The sequence below is a fragment of the Lepidochelys olivacea genome (genome assembly GCF_965140295.1).
Source record: "Lepidochelys olivacea isolate rLepOli2 genome assembly, chromosome: 1".
NCBI classification, from domain to species: Eukaryota; Metazoa; Chordata; order Testudines; family Cheloniidae; genus Lepidochelys; species Lepidochelys olivacea.
In genome coordinates this window covers 277,342,212-277,362,965 of record NC_140411.1, presented here as the reverse complement: position 1 = coordinate 277,362,965, position 20,754 = coordinate 277,342,212, and the positions used below count along the sequence as shown (strand labels likewise).

General features: G+C 41.3%; 1 protein-coding gene across 1 annotated transcript in view; it reads left to right on the top strand.

Moving 5' to 3' along the window:
• Positions 1-7,198: 7,198 nt before the first annotated feature.
• Positions 7,199-20,754, top strand: part of LRRIQ1 (leucine rich repeats and IQ motif containing 1) — a 182,454-nt gene continuing 168,898 nt past the window's right edge. The window contains exons 1-3 of the mRNA XM_084650345.1: positions 7,199-7,503; positions 11,416-11,549; positions 19,443-19,554. Of these exons, the coding sequence (XP_084506471.1) occupies positions 11,418-11,549; positions 19,443-19,554 (244 nt within the window). The 5' untranslated portion in view covers positions 7,199-7,503; positions 11,416-11,417. The remainder of the gene's footprint in view (positions 7,504-11,415; positions 11,550-19,442; positions 19,555-20,754) is intronic.

The window sequence follows — 20,754 nt, the reverse complement described above, 5'->3', positions numbered from 1 at the left end:
ACCAAGTTATTTAACTTGTTAAAAATAAATCAAGATTCTTACCAAGAAAATTCCATTGAAGATGCTTAGAAAGTATTTTAGGATTAATATTTTATCTCTCGGTTTCATTCTCCTTCTTTTTCTGAGTTTTTAATGGCTTCTGAAAAAATAATTATTCATTCAACATAAATCACTCGTTCAGTATAATGAATGAGATAAGTAACTCCTTCAGTATATGTCTGAATACAGTTCTATAAGTGTAAATATTTAAAACTGCTATTTTGAGTTACAAAGTGGCATCATCATCAGAGGTGCCAAGATGATTGACACGTCAGGGCTGCCTTATAGCTGTGATCGGTCTTACATTTTCTTTTTCAGTCTTTTCTTTATACATCTGCAAAAACTTTTTGGAGCAAGAGGGATGAAGGTCTGTGTGTCAAAGATGTCAGTTATGGTTCTGTCGGCTATACACTTACACAGCACCACTGTGATCATGAAGCTCCCACTTGGCTGCTGCTAACCCTGTAGGCACCTTGACTCAGCACCTAACATTGTTGGATCATATTAAAGAAGTTCTGTATTAAAATCACAAATGAGTTTGATTCCCCATAGTTTAAATTCCAGGGTATTACTAAGTAAGAGGTCTCTTGGTTTTTGGTACTGTTTCTCTCCCTCTCTGTGTGAAACTTGCAAGCTGCTAATTGTGTTAGTACATTCTAAGACAGAGTCTGTTCTCAAAGCAGTTCTTTCTAACAACAACTACTCACACAGAGAGAGACTCAAAGCAATACTCTGTAACAACAGAAACAGCACCCAGAGACTCCCCGCCCTTTTGTTGTATTTATCTCACTTTAATCAACAATTGTGATTAAAATAGAGATAGAGGATGTATGTGGATGGATGCTTGGTGTGGATAATAACTGAATGATCAGGGAGGTGCCAGCCTAAGAATCCAGTGTCCATCGGCTAAAGAAGGTGTCAAGTGGAAATAACCAGAGACCCCCAGAGGTCAGACTGGAATCCACCCAACAGCCTCAAGAATGGGAGAACCAAAGAACAAGATAACATCTGGTAGCACGGTGCCGTCAGGAATGTGCCATCTGCTGATTGATTCAGCAATAGCATGATGAAGCAATTCCCACAGACTGGCATAGGAAGAAATTCCTATAAAAATGGACTCTAGAAAGTGAGAACTTTGGGGTCTGATTCTGCAAACCAACTTCCAGGAGCATCAGATGAGCATCTGACAAGGCCCTGCTCCCTCCTCATGTCCAGGCCACCTGGCCAGTGGCTTGGCATGAGCAACTCTAAGGCTGGTAACTATGATACCAACCTTGCAGTACCTGTGTGTGTGTGTGTTCGTATGAATGAATGTGTGAATAAATATGAAATTAAATGGAATGTTATAGCTATAACTAACTGCTTACTATGATTCTTTCTGTATTCACAATAAATGTGGCATTTTGCCTTTTCCCCTTTAATAAGATCCTGCTGGTTTTTATTTTATTGGTATAACAACATTCCACTGTAAAAGTTCCCTTGATGCCTAAGTTTTAGATCTAGGGGCATGTGCGCGCTTCCCCATTCTAGGCGTTCGGAGGCCTATCTCCCACCTTACATCCTAGTGCCCAGCATAAGGAACATGGCAGAGCAAAAGATATCATGGCTGGGATAAGCCCCAGAGCAAATCATGAACCAGAGGAAGACAGGCATTTGGCCGCCTAAGTCGTGTGAGGGGCCCAATCTGGGAGGTAGTCATTGAGCATTCCATTCAAAATATGGCCAGAGGAAAATGTGGTATTGTCAAGGTTCCTCCCCCACTCTGAACTCTAGGGTACAGATGTGGGGACCTGCATGAAAAACCTCCTAAGCTTATCTTCACCAGCTTAGGTCAAAACTTCCCCAAGGTACAAAATATTCCCCCCGTTGTCCTTGGACTGGCCGCTACCACCACCAAACTAATACTGGTTACTGGGGAAGAGCTGTTTGGACGCGTCCTTCCCCCCAAAATACTTCCCAAAACCTTGCACCCCACTTCCTGGACAAGGTTTGGTAAAAAGCCTCACCAATTTGCATAGGTGACCACAGACCCAAACCCTTGGATCTGAGAACAATGAAAAAGCATTCAGTTTCTTACAAGAAGACTTTTAATAAAAATAGAAGTAAATAGAAATGAAGAAATCCCCCCTGTAAAATCAGGATGGTAGATATCTTACAGGGTAATTAGATTCAAAAACATAGAGAACCCCTCTAGGCAAAACCTTAAGTTACAAAAAAGATACACAGACAGAAATAGTTATTCTATTCAGCACAATTCTTTTCTCTGCCATTTAAAGAAATCATAATCTAACACATACCTAGCTAGATTACTTACTAAAAGTTCTAAGACTCCATTCCTGGTCTATCCCCGGTAAAAAAACAGCATATAGACAGACACACAGACCCTTTGTTTCTCTCCCTCCTCCCAGCTTTTGAAAGTATCTTGTCTCCTCATTGGTCATTTTGGTCAGGTGCCAGCGAGGTTACCTTTAGCTTCTTAACCCTTTACAGGTGAGAGGAGCTTTCCCCTGGCCAGGAGGGATTTCAAAGGGGTTTACCCTTCCCTTTATATTTATGACAGGTATTATTGCCTATTTTATAACTTTTACCCACGTGATTAGCACACTCACCTGGGATGTTAGAGATCCAGGTTCAATTCCTCCAGAGCTGTCTGCAGAGGAGGAGAAAAGATTTGAAAAGAAAGTATCCCTTCTCTTCCTGTAGCAGAAAGAGGGTAATTGAACCTCACTCTCTCACATCCTAGATGAATGTGCTAACCATTCAGCTACAAGTTATGAGGTGCACAAGGCCTCCTTCTATGGCTTTTTCATGTGGAGTAAAGTGGTGCTTAACTCATGCCCTCAAGAAGTGGCTTAGGCATCTAAGCCATCCTGTTCCAGGCAATGGATACCAATTTGTGATTGCACACCAACTTCAGCACCTATCTCTATGAGAGGGGTGGGGCTTAGCATACACCCCTCTCGTCGGCATCTCCCGTTGGCTTCCTTAGGCAGCTGCTTGCTTCACACACTGGCTTTTGTGGATCACATTCTTAGATGCCTTCCCCTCTCCCTTCATGGTATAGGGTACCTATGTGCCTAATTCAGTTTCATGGATTGCTGTGTTGTTCCTGGGATTTTCTAGGTGCCTAAAAGTTAGACTCTGTGATGCTCAGGGCTGCAATGCCTAAGATCCTTCATGGAGCCCACCCTACAAGACTTATCCCTAATGGACAGTCACATTTGTCTAAAGTCAGTTACCATCCCCCATCTATAAAAGTCTGAGCAGAAAGAGCATGAGTCCTGCCAGTTATAACTGACATACTTTAGTAGAGCCCTATGGGGAAGACTGTAGAGTGTCTCCTGCGTGATTTCTGGATTAGCACTTCATCTTTAGGATCTGAACACCCTTTGATTAGGCACAATACAGCAGTGAAGCAGAGAGAAACCAAGGCCTAGATCCTCTAGAACAAAGGAGCCATACTTGCTGAAAGTCTCCAGGAATGGGAGTGAGAGTTGGGAATAAGGTTGCATTATACCCTCTTTGTGGCTCTACAATCCTGGAGCTGGAAATGCTAATCCAATTCCTTGTGGAAGACAGAGCAGCCTGAAGATTACTCTATTTTATGCCAACTGCCAATGGGAGCTTTTCTGCCAGTAACGAAACAGACAGATATAGGGAGTTCCCAGCCATGATATCTTTTGCTCTCTATTCCTTAAGCAGGGCACTAGGACGTAAAGTAGTATGATTAGGAGACGATACTCCACTGGTCAATTGAGATGGGTTTAAGTCTGCTTCACTGTGCTTAAATAGATTTAACAAGATGGATAACCTCATCCTAAGGGTCTATCCAGGAGGGCTGTAAGGTAAAGAGTCCATCAGGACTGACAGGAAAAGTCATGTGAACAGAGCTGAGGGAGGACAATCAAGGAATCTTGAGGAAAAAGGAGTTGAGGAAAAAAGGAGTATTGCAGTTTTGGTGCATCTGAGTTCCATTTAGTTTTAATCTAATGGCTCTAAGGAGTGCTTATTCTTGCTTTCATGAGCACTAAATTCACTCACAACATACATAGATAACAAACATACTCCGATTTTTTTTTATATAACCTTTTCTTTCTACCAGCTTCTTTGGTGGTAGGCGTGGTGATACTGAAAAACTGTGAGATTTGTCACATACTTATAATACTCTATTACAATCCTAATTCACATAACACGACACTGGTATTAAATTACACCTTTAACCACAAAAGTTATCTGTACGCTTTTCTGTAGATGAACAGAAAACTCCACTAACTGATTTCTCTGTTTGATGACACCATTCAGGCAAGTGAAAGAATTAAGTTGCTGAAGCCCCAAAAATTTAACAGTGCTATTCAAATGGTATTTCCCAAAGCAAATTTCAAGAGATGCAATAGAAAAAGAAAGGATGCCTAAGGATCTCTCCTTTGTCAGGGCTGCTATCAATTTCTGCGCACGAATGAGAATATAATAGTTACATTTTCTGTCATTTTTAAAATAGAAGGAGATTACCAGGATAGATGCAGCTTCCATATTTTCAAAGAATTGTATCCAATAAACAGTCTACTGTACAGACAAAACATATATAATGAAGTATGGTGAAAGGCATTGATTAAGGAATAAGAAAAGGAGTACTTGTGGCACCATAGAGACTAACCAATTTATTTGAGCATAAGCTTTCGTGAGCTACAGCTCACTTCATCGGATGCATACATCCGATGAAGTGAGCTGTAGCTCACGAAAGCTTATGCTCAAATAAATTGGTTACTCTCTAAGGTGCCACAAGTACTCCTTTTCTTTTTGTGAATACAGACTAACACGGCTGTTACTCTGAAACCTGTGATTAAGGAATATCATTCAAATTAGTTTTTGCTTGACTTGTCAACATTCTTATTCTTTGCATTAGGAATTTTTACTTGCTAAACACTAGAATGACGAAAAGAAAAAACTTCTTAAAACGGCTGCCTTTTGATGTGTTTAATTCTATATTACAAAACCGTGTACAATTTATGAACCATACTGGATAACTGTTGCTCCACTTCTCCTGGAATAGATTCCAGCATTCTTAAAATAATGCACTACGTTTTAACAGGGAATTAAATCTCATCCCAGAGTTTTTCACATCTAGAATTTAATGAAATGCTGTACCTGTAGCATACTCAGCAAAACAATACTAATGGTTACATGTTTCCTGACCAAATTGTACATGAAATAGTCAGAAATCTTTGGAAGAATAGTGCTTGCACTTCAATGTTTCATTATTAAAACTGTTTACACACAATTTTTCAATCTTTGTAAAACTATTTGATTATATAAAAGGTAAAAATAGTGTTATTCCCACAGAAGCATGTACTGTAATTATCATATTAAAATACAACTCCAAAACAAAACAAAGATCCTTACCAGTGCTGAATATTTCGCTCTCATCTATGGAGCACTACCATATAGTGGCATAAATTCGTTTCTTCACTGCATCTTGAGTATGTTTACTAATTCTTCTTTTGTTGATAATATTTTACTTCCTTGTTACAGAAGACAACGATATGCAATGCTCTACAGAAGTTTCTTTCCTTTCAGTGCTGCAATAAGTTGTTTGCTTTAATCACCATGAACACAATGATTACGGTCATGTCTACACTACAGGGACTATACCAGCATAGCTACAGTGCTGTACCTATGCTGGCAAAACCCTGTAGTGTTGACACAGCCTACACCAATGGAGGGCCTTTTCCATCAGTGTAGGAACACTACATTCTGAGCAATAGTAGCTAGGTTGACAGGAGCAGTCTTTCATCAACCTAGCTGTGTCTACACGTGAGGTTGGCATTTTTCACAACCCTGAGCAACATAGTTACGTTGACCTAAATTTTAAGTGTAGCTCAGGCCTAATTCATGTACTGGAAAATAAATATCACTGAATCAGTTCTGCCCCTGAAGAATTTTTAAATGATCTGATTTTCTCTTAAATGACAATTTTTAAGGTGGCTGAGATAATATCTGTTACTAGACCAACTTCTGTTGGTGAGAGAGACAAGATTTCGAGCTTACCCAGAGCTCTTCAAGTAAACTTTTGTCTCTCTCACCGACAGAAGTTGTCCAATAGAAGATATTACCTCACACATCTTGTCTCTCCCATATTCTGAGACCAACATGGCTACAACAACACTGCATGAAAGAACTTTTAAAATTGGTTTAGATGGGGTTGCCAGGCATCCGGTATTCGACCGGAATGCTCGGTTGAAAATGGACCCTGGTGGCTCCTGTCGGCACCACCACCTGGGCCATTTAAAGTCTGGTTGGCCATGCAACGGGGGCCCTGGGCTAAGGCAGGCTGCCTAACCGCCCTGGCTCTGCATGGCTCCCAGAAGCAGCTGCCAGGTCCCTGTGGCCCAAAGGCACAAGGAGGCTCCGTGCAGTACCACCGCCCTGAGTTGCAGCTCTGCAGCTCCCATTGGCCAGGAATCATGACCAATGGGAACTGTGGGGGCGATGCCTGCAGGCGCAAGGGCAGCACACGGAGCCTCCCTGGCCGCCATGCAATATTACAAGTATGTGATAAATCTCACTGTTTTTCAGTATCACTACTCCTACCACCAAAGAAGCTGGTAGAAAGTAAAGGTTATTTAAAAAAAAAATCGGAGTATGTTTGTTATCTATATATGTTGTGAGTGAATTTAGAAAGTGGACAACCCTAGATTTGGATAAAATTGTTACATATTATTACAGACTGCTGGGGGAGACAGGATGGATTTCAAAAGGACAAGTTTTGTAAATACTTTTAGTATTGACATACCATCCAATTGTATTGCAAGTTTAATAATGTTTGTATTTTTCCCTCAAAATACCAGCTCCTGAATTCAGGTGATTACTTGAGAATCTCAACTTTCTTTTAAAAGTATGTTTCTAGCTATCAGTGCAGAGAAAAGCTTAGAAACACGATGCTAAAGAGCTCACAAACCAGAAGACAAAAACTAAGAAACCCAACGTTAATTATTCATAAAAATCTCGTGATTGCGAAACTAATCTCATGATTTGTTGGGGGGGGTGAAGGGGGCTGACTACTCATGATTTGTGAATGCCTGGGGTTGGCAAATCTATTTCCCATGCCACAGGCCAATCAGTGTAAGAAAATCATGGGGGGTTGAAATAATATTCAAGCTGGAGGCGGGTGGGAGCTGCTAACGGGAGCCCAGCGGGGCTGGTGATAGAGGGTTTCCCCTGAGCCTGCAACCACGTTTCTCTCTTCCTTCACCTCCTCTCCCCCGGCTGGAATGCAAAGCGAGCGCTGCTCACTAGGTTCGTCCCTTCCGCCGTGCCGTAGCACAGGCTTGGCCCGGCCCACAGTCTGCCGGTGCCATGGTTACGCTTCCTGTTTAACACCGCAGCGTGCGCAGCTGGAGGGTTTGTAGAGAGGTCTGCGTGACCCGGAGCTGCAGGATCGGGGCGTCTCCAAGGGCCGAGGCCCGGGTAGGAGCCTGACACCGGCCACGGGAGGCGACCAGCTCCATGAAATCCACGGGGACTGCTCGGCGAGATCCTGGGGGCTGCGGCTGGTCCGCCGGGGATGGGGAGGAGGAGGAGGAACTATCACTCCCAGCATGCACAGGGGCTTGGTCGGGCCGATCTTTGTCGCCCGGGAGCTGTAGGGTCTGCGAGGGTGGTTTTTTGTTGCATTCTGGGAGTTGTAGTCCTGGGCGGGACCTCTCGAAAGAAAATGAGCCGGGCGGGCCCCAGGCGGCTGTGGTGGGGGGAGCCCAGTCTTGCCTGGAAGGGAAGTTTCTTCTCTCGCAGGCTGAGAGCCTTGCCTGTTCCCGTGTGATTCTCACCCCCTCCGGGGGAGGGGCTGTTTTGCCAGCACCTGCCTTGAACCCCTGGATATCTTTAACGTAATAACTTGGCTGCTGTTTGTATTTGCCTTCTTGGTCCTGAGCCTTGTGGCTCTTTACACTCCAGCCTTTTCTCCGCGAACCACGAGACGCTTTTTGTCCTTAAGTGAAGGCTGAGCTTCTGGAACCCACCCAGCCGCTTGGGTCTGCCAGAAAAAAAAACATCAAATAGCATGTGACTCCTGAGCCCATAATGAGGGTTGGCAAGATGATAGTATATTACCCGTGATCGCGATTAGCGCTGCAGTCGCGTTGATGGAGTCGAGGGCGGAGGGATTTTGCTGCACGTGAATGTATCTGCGTGAAGCAGTCCCACATTTAAATAAGTGCTGTCTGCTTTAAAAATTGTCCTGATGGTGTAAAATCCCAGGATGCAGCCTCTCCACCCTCCCTAAGTGCTCTTTTTAAAGTTTGGTTTGTTTTCTTTGTGAAACCTGAAATCAGGAGGAAATGTAAGGGCTTGTCTATGTGGGGGAAGTTAGGGTGCAGTGAACCAGGGTGTGAATTTAAAGCACAGTAAGTACTCTGCACTAAGGCAATGTCTACACTACAGCAGCACAGCTGCTGTAATGCTGTAGCATAGACACTTCCCATGTTGATAAAGGGTTTTTCCTGGTGATGTGGTTAACCCATCTCTTCAAGATGGAAGGTCACCAGGGCCTAACTATTTCACTCTATGTGAAACTTTTCATAGCACTGAACAACATAGCTAGGTTAATCTAATACATGTACACCAGGCCTAATTCTCTGTGTGGAGGCTCTTACTCCGCACTCTTAAGAGTGCGGAGTAAGAGCCTCCACACAGAAAATTAAGAAAGAATAGCTAATGTACACAAGCTACTCTAGGCTTTTTGCCTGTATAGACAAGCCCTAAGCAATCTTGCTAAACTTTCTGTTGTATCCTTCCTAAGGAATGAAAAGAGTGATGTATGAGTTATTCTAGCTCAAACTTTCAAAACCCTACTGGTACCATCTGGCTTGCCACGTAAATGGCCTCTAGCCATTCTGGATTGGTTTTGTATTTTTATATAATATATATATATACACACTGAAGTTATCAGACACATTCTAAACGTACACAAATTTAAAATAAAAATAGAATCAGAATGGCCCAAGGACACCAAGCTCCTCCTCACCTTAAAAAGACCTTTTTCCCTAAATCAGCTCTCCTGTCCCAAAACCTCAACTCCCGAAGTACGCTATATTGTATCCGGTGTGCCATTTCACTGTGCACTTCTTGGGCAGTATCTATCTTAGCCTTCATATGTAAACTAGTGTAAAGTATACAGATGAAAGGCATATTAATACTGATTATTTATGTTTATGCTTAATAGTACCAATAGGAAAGGGGATAGGGTTGGCATGCTTTTTTGTTCATCCTAAGTGGCAATGTAATGGCAAGGTTGAACTTGGGACCTCTGGAGCTGAATATGTGAGCCTCTACCGCATGTGATTGTTAGCTAAGGCAGTAGCAGACTCATTAAAATCTCTCTAAGTGGTCTCAATGCTACTACATAGGATAGAGAACCACACGCAGGAGGTGTGTGGGTTACAGCAGCTCCTGCCGAATCCACAGGAATAGGCTGTTCTGGGATGCTTTTCTTATCTCAAACTATTAAGCAAACCCTTTCCTGTGTTGTATTGTTTTTCTTCATTCCTGTTAGAGAGTAAAGTGTGTAGTTGGGATAATCTTGTGAAGTTCCTTTTCTCTTTATTAAAAAATAGAGATCCACATGCACTGCCCATACTCTAAATCAGGGGTGGGCAAACTGCGGCCTGCCAGCTCTTTTAATCTGGCCCTTGAGCTTCCACTGGGGAGTGGGGTCTGTGGCTTGCCCCTCTCCAGCACTCCAACCTGGGAGCAGGATTGGGGGGTGCTCCATGCAGCTCCCAGAAGTAGCGGCATGGCCCCCCTCTGGTTCCTACGAGTACCGCGGCCAATGGGAACGGCTGGGGAGGTGCCTGCGGACGGGGCAGCGTGCAGAGCCACCTGGCTGCACCTCCGTGTAGGAGCAGGAGAAGGGACATGCTGCTGCTGCTTCTGGGAGCCCCTTGAGTTAAGTGCTGCCCAGAGACTGCAGCCCGGAGCCTCCCTCCACGCCCAAACCTTGATCTCCCTCCTGCCTGCCAAACCCCTCAATCCCAACCTGGCGCACCCTCCTGCACCCCAAACCTCTCATCCCCTGCCCCATCCCAGAGCCCGCACCCCCAGCTGGAGCCTGTGCCCCTTCCAGCACCCCAACCCCCACCCCACCCTGCGAACCCCTTGGTCCCAGCCCGGAGCACTCTCCTACACCCCAAACTCTTCTCATCCCCAGCCCACTCCAGAGCCCTTCCCCCCGCCCCCCTACAGCCCACTCCCCTGCCCGCAGCCCGGAGCCCTTTCCCGCATCCTGAACACCTCATTTCTGCCCCATCCTGAAGCCCCTACCCCCCCAACCAGAGCCCTCACCCCATCCTGCACCCCAACCCCAATTTTGTGAGCATTCATGGCCCGCAGGCAATTTCTATTCTCAGTGTGGCCCTCGGGCCAAAAAGTTTGCCCACCCTTGCTCTAAATCCATAGCTGACTAAATTGAGGCCAAATGGGAATGCATGTTTACTGTGTTTTGTTTAATACGGTCAGTGATTGAAGGTAATGCTCTTTGTGGACCTTTGAAGGTTGATAGGAAACCACAGATATGTGTACTGCCATATAAATAAATTAGCATGGTCTACCCACCACTGTGGCAACTTGGTTAGCAGCTCAAGTTCATTCCTAGGCTCCCCTTTAGGCTTTAACTTAAACTGCTAACTGGAGTTGCCATGTTTTTGCTGCTATTTTAATCCAAGTTAGCTAACCTGAGTTAAGGACACCTTTTTTTCCAGTGCAGATATACCCTTAAACTCATATAACTTTGCTCATCTGAGTAGTTCCTCCCATTGAAGCCAATTAAAGTTACACACATGTAAATGTTCATGGCAACAGGGCCCAAGGTAATATATTTTATTATTTGTGTGCATCCTTCTCTCTCAACAGATGGATAAATATAGAGTTTTAGGTCCCAGTACAGCCAAACCTTAAATTTACAAATTAAAGGGACAAATCAATGGGACTACTCATGTGTCTAAAGTTAAGTGTTCATGTAAGTCTTGTCATAGTTGGAGCCTTACTGTGGATATGGATGCTTTTTTGTTTTGTTTTAGAGCTTTTTGAGATACCTACTACTGCCACAAATCTAGCAGTAAATACAATATCCACTAAAAGAAAAAGAGTACTTGTGGCACCTTAGAGACTAACCAATTTATTTGAGCATAAGCTTTCGTGAGCTACAGCTCACTTCATTGATGAAAGTTTATGCTCAAATAAATTGGTTAGTCTCTAAGGTGCCACAAGTACTCCTTTTCTTTTTACAAATACAGACTAACACGGCTACTCTGAAACCTGTCAATATCCACTAATGTATTCCATTTTATTTTTCCTTTTTTGCTGTTACAATTTTATTATGGAAAGCTATGGAAGATGATGATGATGTAAAACTTGAAGAAGAAATAAATATAGAATTGAGCAGAATCAGTGTTACTTCCCTTGAAGCGGATGATTTCAACACTGATTTATCAGCAGAAGCTTGGAGTGATGGTGAAACAGTAAGTGTTTAATGGAAACAGGAGGGAGAGTACTTCCTTTACTTTTCATGGCAAATGTGTGTCTTTTGTGGAGTCTTCTTGCATTCCTGCTTTTCTAAGGTACTTGGAAGTGTACTATAGGGTGGATTTGATTTAAATCACTAGTCAGGAAGACTCAACTTAATCATGGATTTCTACATAAAAGTACATTCTTGTTGGTTTTTATAACCTTAATACATATTCTTCACAACTCAGAGATAGATGTAGGTTTCATTTTTAGAAGGTACACACTATACATTTTTAAAGTGATTTATTTTGAAAACTTTTCAGATTAGTTTTACAGATATATCAGAAAATAAATGAATGATTGTTTGGTTATTTCATTTACCAAAGGTAACTGAAACAGATATTTATGAAGTCATTGGGAGGTGAACTATCTCCAATTCAACAGGTTAATCATTAATATTTGGAGGATTTTCTTGCCATGATGTATTAGGAGGAGAACATCAACAGACAGACATATAAATTGTTTTATTTAACTAAAACAACAACAATATGTATTCTGGATTTTTTTCTTCAACAGCAAACATATAATATTTTAACAAAACAAGCATATGAATTTTTGAATGTAAACATTCAAGTTTTTATAAAATCAGGTTTGTTTTTGTTAAAATAACTTTTTTTTAAAAAATATTTCAAATCAACTATGTCAGCCAGGTCAACATGAAAAACTTAAAATATTGGCTTCTGCAGCTAACTCAGTCTTCTTCACCTTCATTTTCCTGTTTGTTCATAATATGGAAAAGAAAAACAAGCTTTCCTGCTTTTTCAGGTCCCAAACGATTTCTCAATTTGGAATGAATTAGTCCAAAGGAAGATATTTTTCTTTCTACACTAGCAGAAGAAGCTACTGCTATTAAAAGTGAGATGATCTCTTCAACAGTCTCTGAACCCAAGTGCTTAAGTGACTTCCATTAGTTCACTGGTGTGACTTTCTTTAAAACATCATCAGCAAACATATATTTCTTGAATGGTTTGCTCTGAAGTTTATTATAGTTGGCATTATGGAGGGCTGATTGCTGGATGTCCATTTCATAGCCAACTCATCTTCTTCAGCAGTTAAGGTTTGACTTGGTACTGAGTATTGAGAATATTTTCAAGAAAATGAGCTGGAGATAGTGCTTGTCCTGTTCGTTTTTTTAATGCTTGTGATTTAACTCTGTCATTGCATATTTCTCTTCTTAAGATCTCACTCAGTTCCTTCCAGATTTCAACTGCATCAGCAATAAAACAGCTGTTTCCCTGCATTTTGTTCAAGGCGACAGAAATAGGCTTTAGGGTACTCAGTATGTGTTCAACATTTCTCTTAAGCCCAAGGTTGAGAACTTTGGCTGTGACAGTGCCATCTATTTTTTTATGATTTTGTTCACAAACTGTCATCAGATTAGGCCAGTTCTTGATATAGTGCTCAAAACAGTCCACTACTGAGTTCCATCGCAAGTCTTGTGGGAGAGTTAGCTTGGTTCCTCCCACTTTTTTCAGAGCAGCTACTGCAAAGTGGTTATTACGGAAGTATTTTGCAATTTCAACATTAGGCTTTATTTCTGGAACACTGAAGTCTTTGTCTAGGAGGTGCATCCAATGAGCACTGAAACCATATGTTATTAGCTTGGGGACTGTGTTCTAAATTTCTTCTCATCTTGGATACATTTGCAGCACTGTCTGTGACCAAGCTGCGTACTAGACATTTGAATTGTTTTTCACAGTTTGTTATAGCTTTTACTGCTACTTCTTGTAAGTATTCTGCTGTGTGTGCATTTCCTGAGGTATCAATTGTTTCTGTAAGGAAGACATCCGCTTCTTCTGTTGTCACACAAGCACACACAACAGGATCATTGAGGACATCCGCCCATCAAGACTCAGGTGAACAATTTCACCCTCTAGACCTTTTGCACACTGCTCAATTTCTCTTTCATACACTTATCCAGCAATTTGCCTGCGACATCTGCTCCATCGGGTGGACTGTATCCTGGTCTTAATGACTGAACCATGTTAATGAAGTGTGGGTTCTCAATCATACAGAAAGGAGAGTTTGTTGCATAAACAAACCGGGGAATTTTTTCATCAATTACTTCTTTTTGTAATCTGCTGATTCTTATCACAAATTTATCTATGGTTGTTTATGGACGAAGGAGAATTTTTTTTTTCTTTTTGCATACTGTGGCTATGTGACATGCATGATGTGACTAAAACACTATCATTGGCAGATAACTCTGAAACTATGGGAAAATGATGGTGATCTTGAAGGTGGATAGTCTTCAGAATCCTGGAATTGAGGATGGATTCTCCTAAACAAAATAAGTCAATGTACAGTAGTTATTTAATTATTATTACCATACTGCTCATTTACTCATTGCATTCACTGACACTCAGTACTACTTTAAAGGTGAAATTATAAAAGGAAGATCTGCCTATTTCAGCTATTTATTTTTTTTATCAAACTGCGTCTAAAATGATAGTACCATAGAGTAACAACTATATTTTTTGCTCAAACATGAGAATTCAAGACTAGTCCAGAGTGAAGACAGGCAGTCCTTAAGAAAGAAGTATGAAATAAAAAATTTTACCGACCTGAAGATCCTGCATGTTCAGACATGTTCCTTTCATCATCTTCAATGCAGCTTCCTCCTGAGAAGGAACACTTCTCGTGATGTTGTTTCATTCGGACAACCAGGCCTTGCATTTCTTTGTTGTACTGTTTGCATTTTTCACGCATGCCTGTCTTACCCACAGGTAGAGGAACTTCATTAAAATATTTCCAAACTGGAACTCTTTTATGGCCTGCTGCCATTATAGGTTTTTCCTCCTAGTGAGAGAATGGTATGGTAGATCTCAAATCTATGAAGGTTACACTCAGAAAGACCTCAAGACTTCTGGAATATGCTGCTCAAACAGTTTCACTTTTGTTTCTATTGCCTGTCTCTCCCTCCTCACATTTATCTCCAGACTTCTCCTTGTCCAGATCTTTTCTGCCCCCAACAATCTTCTATTCATTGGAACTTTTTGAAATTTTGCAGTCTCTTAGAAAGAGGTAAGGGATTGGCTCTGTGTACACAAATTTGCAAAGGGACAGTAGGGTTGAGGTCTGTTATTTTTCACCTCTCTATATTATTTATCTATTTATTTAAAAAACATTTTTGCTGTTAACAAGCATGTTATCTCTGGAGACACAAATCCAGTTTGAGAACTACAAAAGGCCACGTCTACACTACCCACTGGATCGGCGGGTAGTGATCGATCTATCAGGGATCGATAGACATTAGATGTGATTAAATCGATCCCCGATCGCTCTGCCGTCGACTCCAGAACTCCACCACGGAGAGAGGTGGAAGCAGAGTTGACTGGGGAGCGGCGGCCGTTGATCCCGCGCTGCGAGGACGCGAAGTAAGTGATTCTAAGTTGATCTAAGATACGTCGACTTCAGCTACGCTATTCTCGTAGCTGAAGTTGCATATCTTCGATTTCCCCACCCTCGTGTAGATCAGGCCAAAGTAACTAAGCATCTCTGATGGTATCTTCTAGACTGAGCACTGAGTCTCATTGAATAGATAGAAAGATTAACCTAAATAATCTATACAGAAGCCCCTGGAACCCCATAAAATTGGAACTCATTTACAAAACTTTTCTTAAACATTACATTAATATATTATCTCATACTATAGAATTAGAATTTATAATCTCTATTCCATGATGAGATATCTTTGAGCTATAATGTGTCTTAATTAAAACTATCTTTAGATTGCTTTTTGAGGGGAAAAAAAGCATTTTTATTAAAAAAAATCCAATTTAAATTAAAAAAAATCTGATTTTTATTTAAAAAAAAAAGAAAGAATTGATTTTTGTGAGATATGAGAGAGTCTAGATGACTAATATGCTATTTCCTAATATTTATTCCCTGGAGGAAAACCTCCTTCAAATGTATCCTCCTATTAATTGAGCTCCATGAAAATGTAAATTTGAAGTGACAGATAAGCCCCTGAAATAAACTGATATTAAAGAAATACCTATTGTGAACTGTGTATTTAAAAGGGTATGTATTAAAAGAAAGCTATTTATGGGATATAGAATGAGTTGCAACCTGACTTTCAGAAAACTCAAATTGGTAGGTCGGGCATTCTGCTGAAGTCACAAGATCAGATTCCAGTGGATTGTAATTTTTGACAGAACCTTTCGATGTTAAAGATGGGTGAACTTTAAAAGGTGATAAGATAGATAAAAGTTGTGATGGTTAACCAAATTAATCTTTGGTCTTAAAAATTTGGCTTGCAAATTTTGCAAGAAGAAGCCGTCTTGTACAATACTTCCCGAGTTTTGATTCTTTCCATATAAATTAATCCCTTTAGTTTCCCCCCTCTCCCTGCTTTTTTTAAGCTGTCTTCTGAATTCTGTCCAGTTGATTGAGACAAGGTAGATGAGGTAATACTTTTTATTGTGGGCCAACTTCTGTTGGTGGAAGGTACAAGCTTTTAGCGTCATAGAGCTCTTCTTTGGTATGAGGAAGGTAACCACGGTGTTGCAGACATTCCCTTCCCCATACCTGGTTACCTTCCCCATACCCGAGGAAGAAGCTAAAAGCTTGTACCTTCCATCAACAGCAAATGATCCAATATCCTGGGACCAACTCAGCTACAACAACGCTGCATTCCATTGACAGACATAATTCTGGTATATGCCTATAATTATATGTAGTATTCATAGAATCATAGAACTGTAAGGGACCATTAGAGGTCATCTAGTCCAGTCCCCTGCACTCCAGACAGGACTAAGTATTATCTAGACCAGTGCTACTCAAAGTGGTGGTCCGCGGACCAGTGCTGGTCCGCGAGCCATTGGCTGCCAGTCTGCGCACACATTGGGAAAAAAAAATTGCCGGTCCCCCACATCAGATAGCTTGAGAAGCACTGTCTAGACCATCACCTACAGGTGTTTGTCCAACCTGCTCTTAAAAATCCCCAATGATGGAGATTCCACAACCTCCCTAGGCAATTTATTCAACTGCTTAACCACCCTGACAGGAAGTTTTTCCTACTGTCCAATCTAAACCATCCTTCTGCAATTTAAGCCCATTGGTTCTTGTCCTATCTCAGAGGTTTAGAAGAACACTTTTTCTCCCTTCTCCTTGTAACAACCTTTTATGTACTTGAAAATTGTTATTATGTCCCCGATCAGTCTTCTCTTCTCCAGACTAAACAGTCTGGTCTACTCTAGACCACCAAGTCCTACTATTCATTTTCTTGGAGTACTTCCAACCTCATCAAAATCAGAAAGTTCCTCAAGAACACCAAGAATACTGCATGCTATTCTAGGCACCTACATACCAGAATTATGTCAATCAGCTGGATGGAATTCAGAAAAGAGCTAAGAGGGGAGGGGGAGAAGTAAGGGACAAAATAGATTAATATATGTGTAAAGATTAACAGAACTGCATACTGTCTTCTTGTAGGCCCTCAATCCTAAAGTCAGTTCTCCATGGGCTCGGGGGTCCACCTACACAGAGGGTCAGGACCTTAGTAATTTAAGTACATATAGTCGTTGGAAAAAGTTATTTGGAGGGTAAAAAATATGAAGACAGAGAAGTTGCTAAAGGTAGATCCAGTAGATTATAACTGGGAATCATGGGATGAAACTGAGAAAATAAAGGTTTAAACTGAATTTCAGGAAATTTCTTAAGGTAAAAATTATGGAGGTTGGTGCAGCACTTCTTTATATCTGAATTATGATGTCGGTAGTGTATAGGAATGTGGAAACAAAGCCCAAGTGAGATTGACCCAAACCTTTTTCAACCTTACTTTGTTAGGTTTGAGTTTTGGGTCAGTCCTCATAGGAGCAGAGCATGTAGTGATGCCTGTTAAGGTTGTCTGACACTTTGCATTCTAATGCTCTGTTTTCACTTGTTTGTTTTTTTTAAATCTAAATCACTTCATTTACTCCTTATTGACCAATATATGATCATGGAAATAAATGTGTTTTTGGTAACAAACATTTTTATTGCTCTCCTTTGGCACCTCTTTTGGCTTCCTGCTCCCACCATCACTTATTCTCTGCTACCACTTTTCTGTAGGAATGCATCCTTGCTTCAAAGTCTTTGGACTATGACTGTAATCTCAAGGACCCATTGTGTTATTTCCATCATCAGAACCTTTTGTCTTTGTAAACTACCGCTGCCTATTGGCAGAAAGTTCCTAGAGCATTGGCCAGTGGGGATCTATTTAAAAACATAAGGCCTGATCCTGACAGTCATTAAGCACCTACAACTCCCACTAGAATAATGAATGTCAGGACCTCTCAATGTTCAGGGCCTCTGAGTACTAAGTGCTTCCTGAATTATGATGATTACCTTAATCTCCTGTTGATATAAAAAGGCATTGACACTCAGCAGCTCTCAGAAGGCACTGGGTTCTTCACAGGATCGGGACCCTTAATGAGGAAAAACAAATACAAATTCTGAACAATGAGGGTGAGGTCTCTCTTGCCAGGTGAGCAATCTGCTGATGATATTCCACAGAACTGAGTTCACTCCTCTGCTTCCGGTTGCTCCTCTGTGCCTTTCTGCCTGTGACTTATGTAGTCGTGGATAGAGTAGAGTACCAGTGAAAAGAAGTGAAATGGAGTACAGTGGGAGCAAAGATGTCATTTGCAGGCTCATCTGAGAAAGCTAAATTCTATGGTTAATTAATGTCCCTGGGTTGGGGTATAAATTCAGGACTATACATTCCCTAGATGCACAATGGAATGCTCTCTAATGTCAGTAAGAAGTTTTTACAGAGATCAAGGAGACTATGTTGCCTTTATGTAGTAACTAAATATTTAGTTATTTATTACTTGTTCAGTGCCTTCTTGTAATGCTCATCATTCTGAAGAAAATCTGTTCCCTTTCAGGCCACTGTGATCTCTGCCTTGTTTCCCCCCCTCCTCTGTTCTTTTCATTTCCATCCCTGCAGAAGCATCCTGTTCCCAACCTAGTGCACTTTGCTTCCATCCACTGAAATGATAAATTATTAAATAGTAGAGCTGCCTGAAAAAAACATAAATGAGAATTTTGCCCCACCAATAATGTTGATTTGTCAAAACTGAAATGTTTTGTGGAAATGGATTGGTGTTGATGAAATTTTCATTGGGAGGTTTTTCAGGTCCAGCGCTTGAAAGAGGGAGAGACCCACCCACCCTAGGACAGCTGAAAGCCTGATGGTTAAGATACTTGCATAGACTGTAGGGAACCAGGGGTTCCCAACTCAGGGTTGGGAACTTGAATCTCCTGGTCTCCTACATTTCAGGAAAGTACCCTAACCACCAGGCTACAGCCTCATTCTCTAGCTGGCGCTCTGAATATTAAATTTATCATAAGTAGAACAGTTCCATCAGAAGAGATTGAGAGAGACTGACTCTGTAATCTGGTGATTAGGGTATTTGCTGAGGACGTGGGTATTGAATTATTTGTCCTTTTGTTCAACTTGGATCAAACCAATAACAAAGAAAACAATATCAATTAGAAAGATGCTTCTAGAGGGCAGTAGTAATTAGATTGCTGTGAAATCTAAATGATTGTCAAATAATGAGTGACACAATAATGAAACAAGGCCTGACTGAAAAAATACATGATTTGTGGGAGGGAGTGTGTGTCCCTCACTAAAAAACTAATGTTTTAGTGAGGGATGCATACGGTATGTCTACACAGCATTTTGGAGTGAACCAGGAATGAGTCTCTCAACCTGGGTAGATAGTCTTGGCTAGTGCTTTTAAAATAGCTATGTAGACAGACCCATGGACTTTAATTAAGAATGTTAAGGGTTTGCCTGTGGTCTTCACTGAGAGATGAACATACAGAATTTAATTTAAAATAATGTTTACTTCTAGACTTCAGATGAATTACCAGAATCAGTTCTGTACTGTCTAAACTTTGTGAAGAACAGAAGTCAAAATGCTGAAAATTTTATACTGCAAGACTTGGAAGATGAAAAAACCACAAGTAAGCTATGACTATAATAAATGTATGTGTGATGTGCCCCCTCAAGCCCTCATATTGACAGTGCAGACCAAACTAACAACCATCCATAATATAACATAAATCGTCAAATGCAACAAAACTATGAAACCTATTGCACCAACTTTAACTCATCACCTAGTATTGCAGCTCCTATACTCTTTCAGATGTTCTCTGATTATCGTTAAGTAATGTAGCATGTAGTCTGGAAAATATGAGGTCCTGTATAGTATGGTATGCATCACTTTTATTACTACAAAACAGTTTGCAAAGGATTGGCTAGTAAATATGACTGTGTTCAGTGATACGGAAATCTTGGTTAATAGTTTATAGACTGCAATGCCAATGGCTTGAGGTGGTGTTGCTTTTCTAGCCTTCACAATAGCATGAAAAGTTACTGTTGTTGTAAGAGTTCTTAAAATCTGCTTTCTTTTCTGACTCATTCATTCAGACAAGGATATTCTAAAATTTCTGCATAATGTTAGATGGTCTGCAGAGATGGAAGTCCAAGGCATTTTACACATGTGCTGTATAAAAGACAAGTTGAAGTTGTCTTAATCCCATCCTTAATTCCTTCCTCATATCCTGCATAATTGATTCCTACCCTGCTACTGGGAAACCATCCAGGCTCCAGAATGTCACCACAGTCACTTCTAACTTCATTGTTGTGGGATGCTGAAGAGTGATGCATAATGTGCCTTCCCTTCTTGTGTTTTGAAGCCCCAATTCTGTGGACCACAAGGAATCAGTATTTCTCAACGACCGGTGCATAGACTGGTGCCAGCCCCTAAGATCTCCCTGACACAGTTTTCAAAGGCAGCAAGCCAGTCCCTGGTATCAAAAAGGTTGAGAAACACTGTTCCAGACTATTCAGGTCAATCATGAGTTTTTTCTTTTTTCTTCCCCCCCGCATCCCCACCCCACCACACATGTTTAACGTTTGTAATCTCTAAAGACTTAATTCAGAAATAGCATTTGCTAGGGTGGATCTTTGCACCTGGGGCCACTGCTGGCAGGTCTTCTCACAGGATTGTTCTCTGAAATAGTAGTACTCACCCTCTCTAGACCATGCTCTGGTTAGGGTCAATCTTGTGAGGTGCTCAACACCCCTGCCTCCCACTGAAATTAGTGGGAGCTGAGGTAATTGAACACCTCAAAGACTGATCTCTTTGTTACTAAGTTACC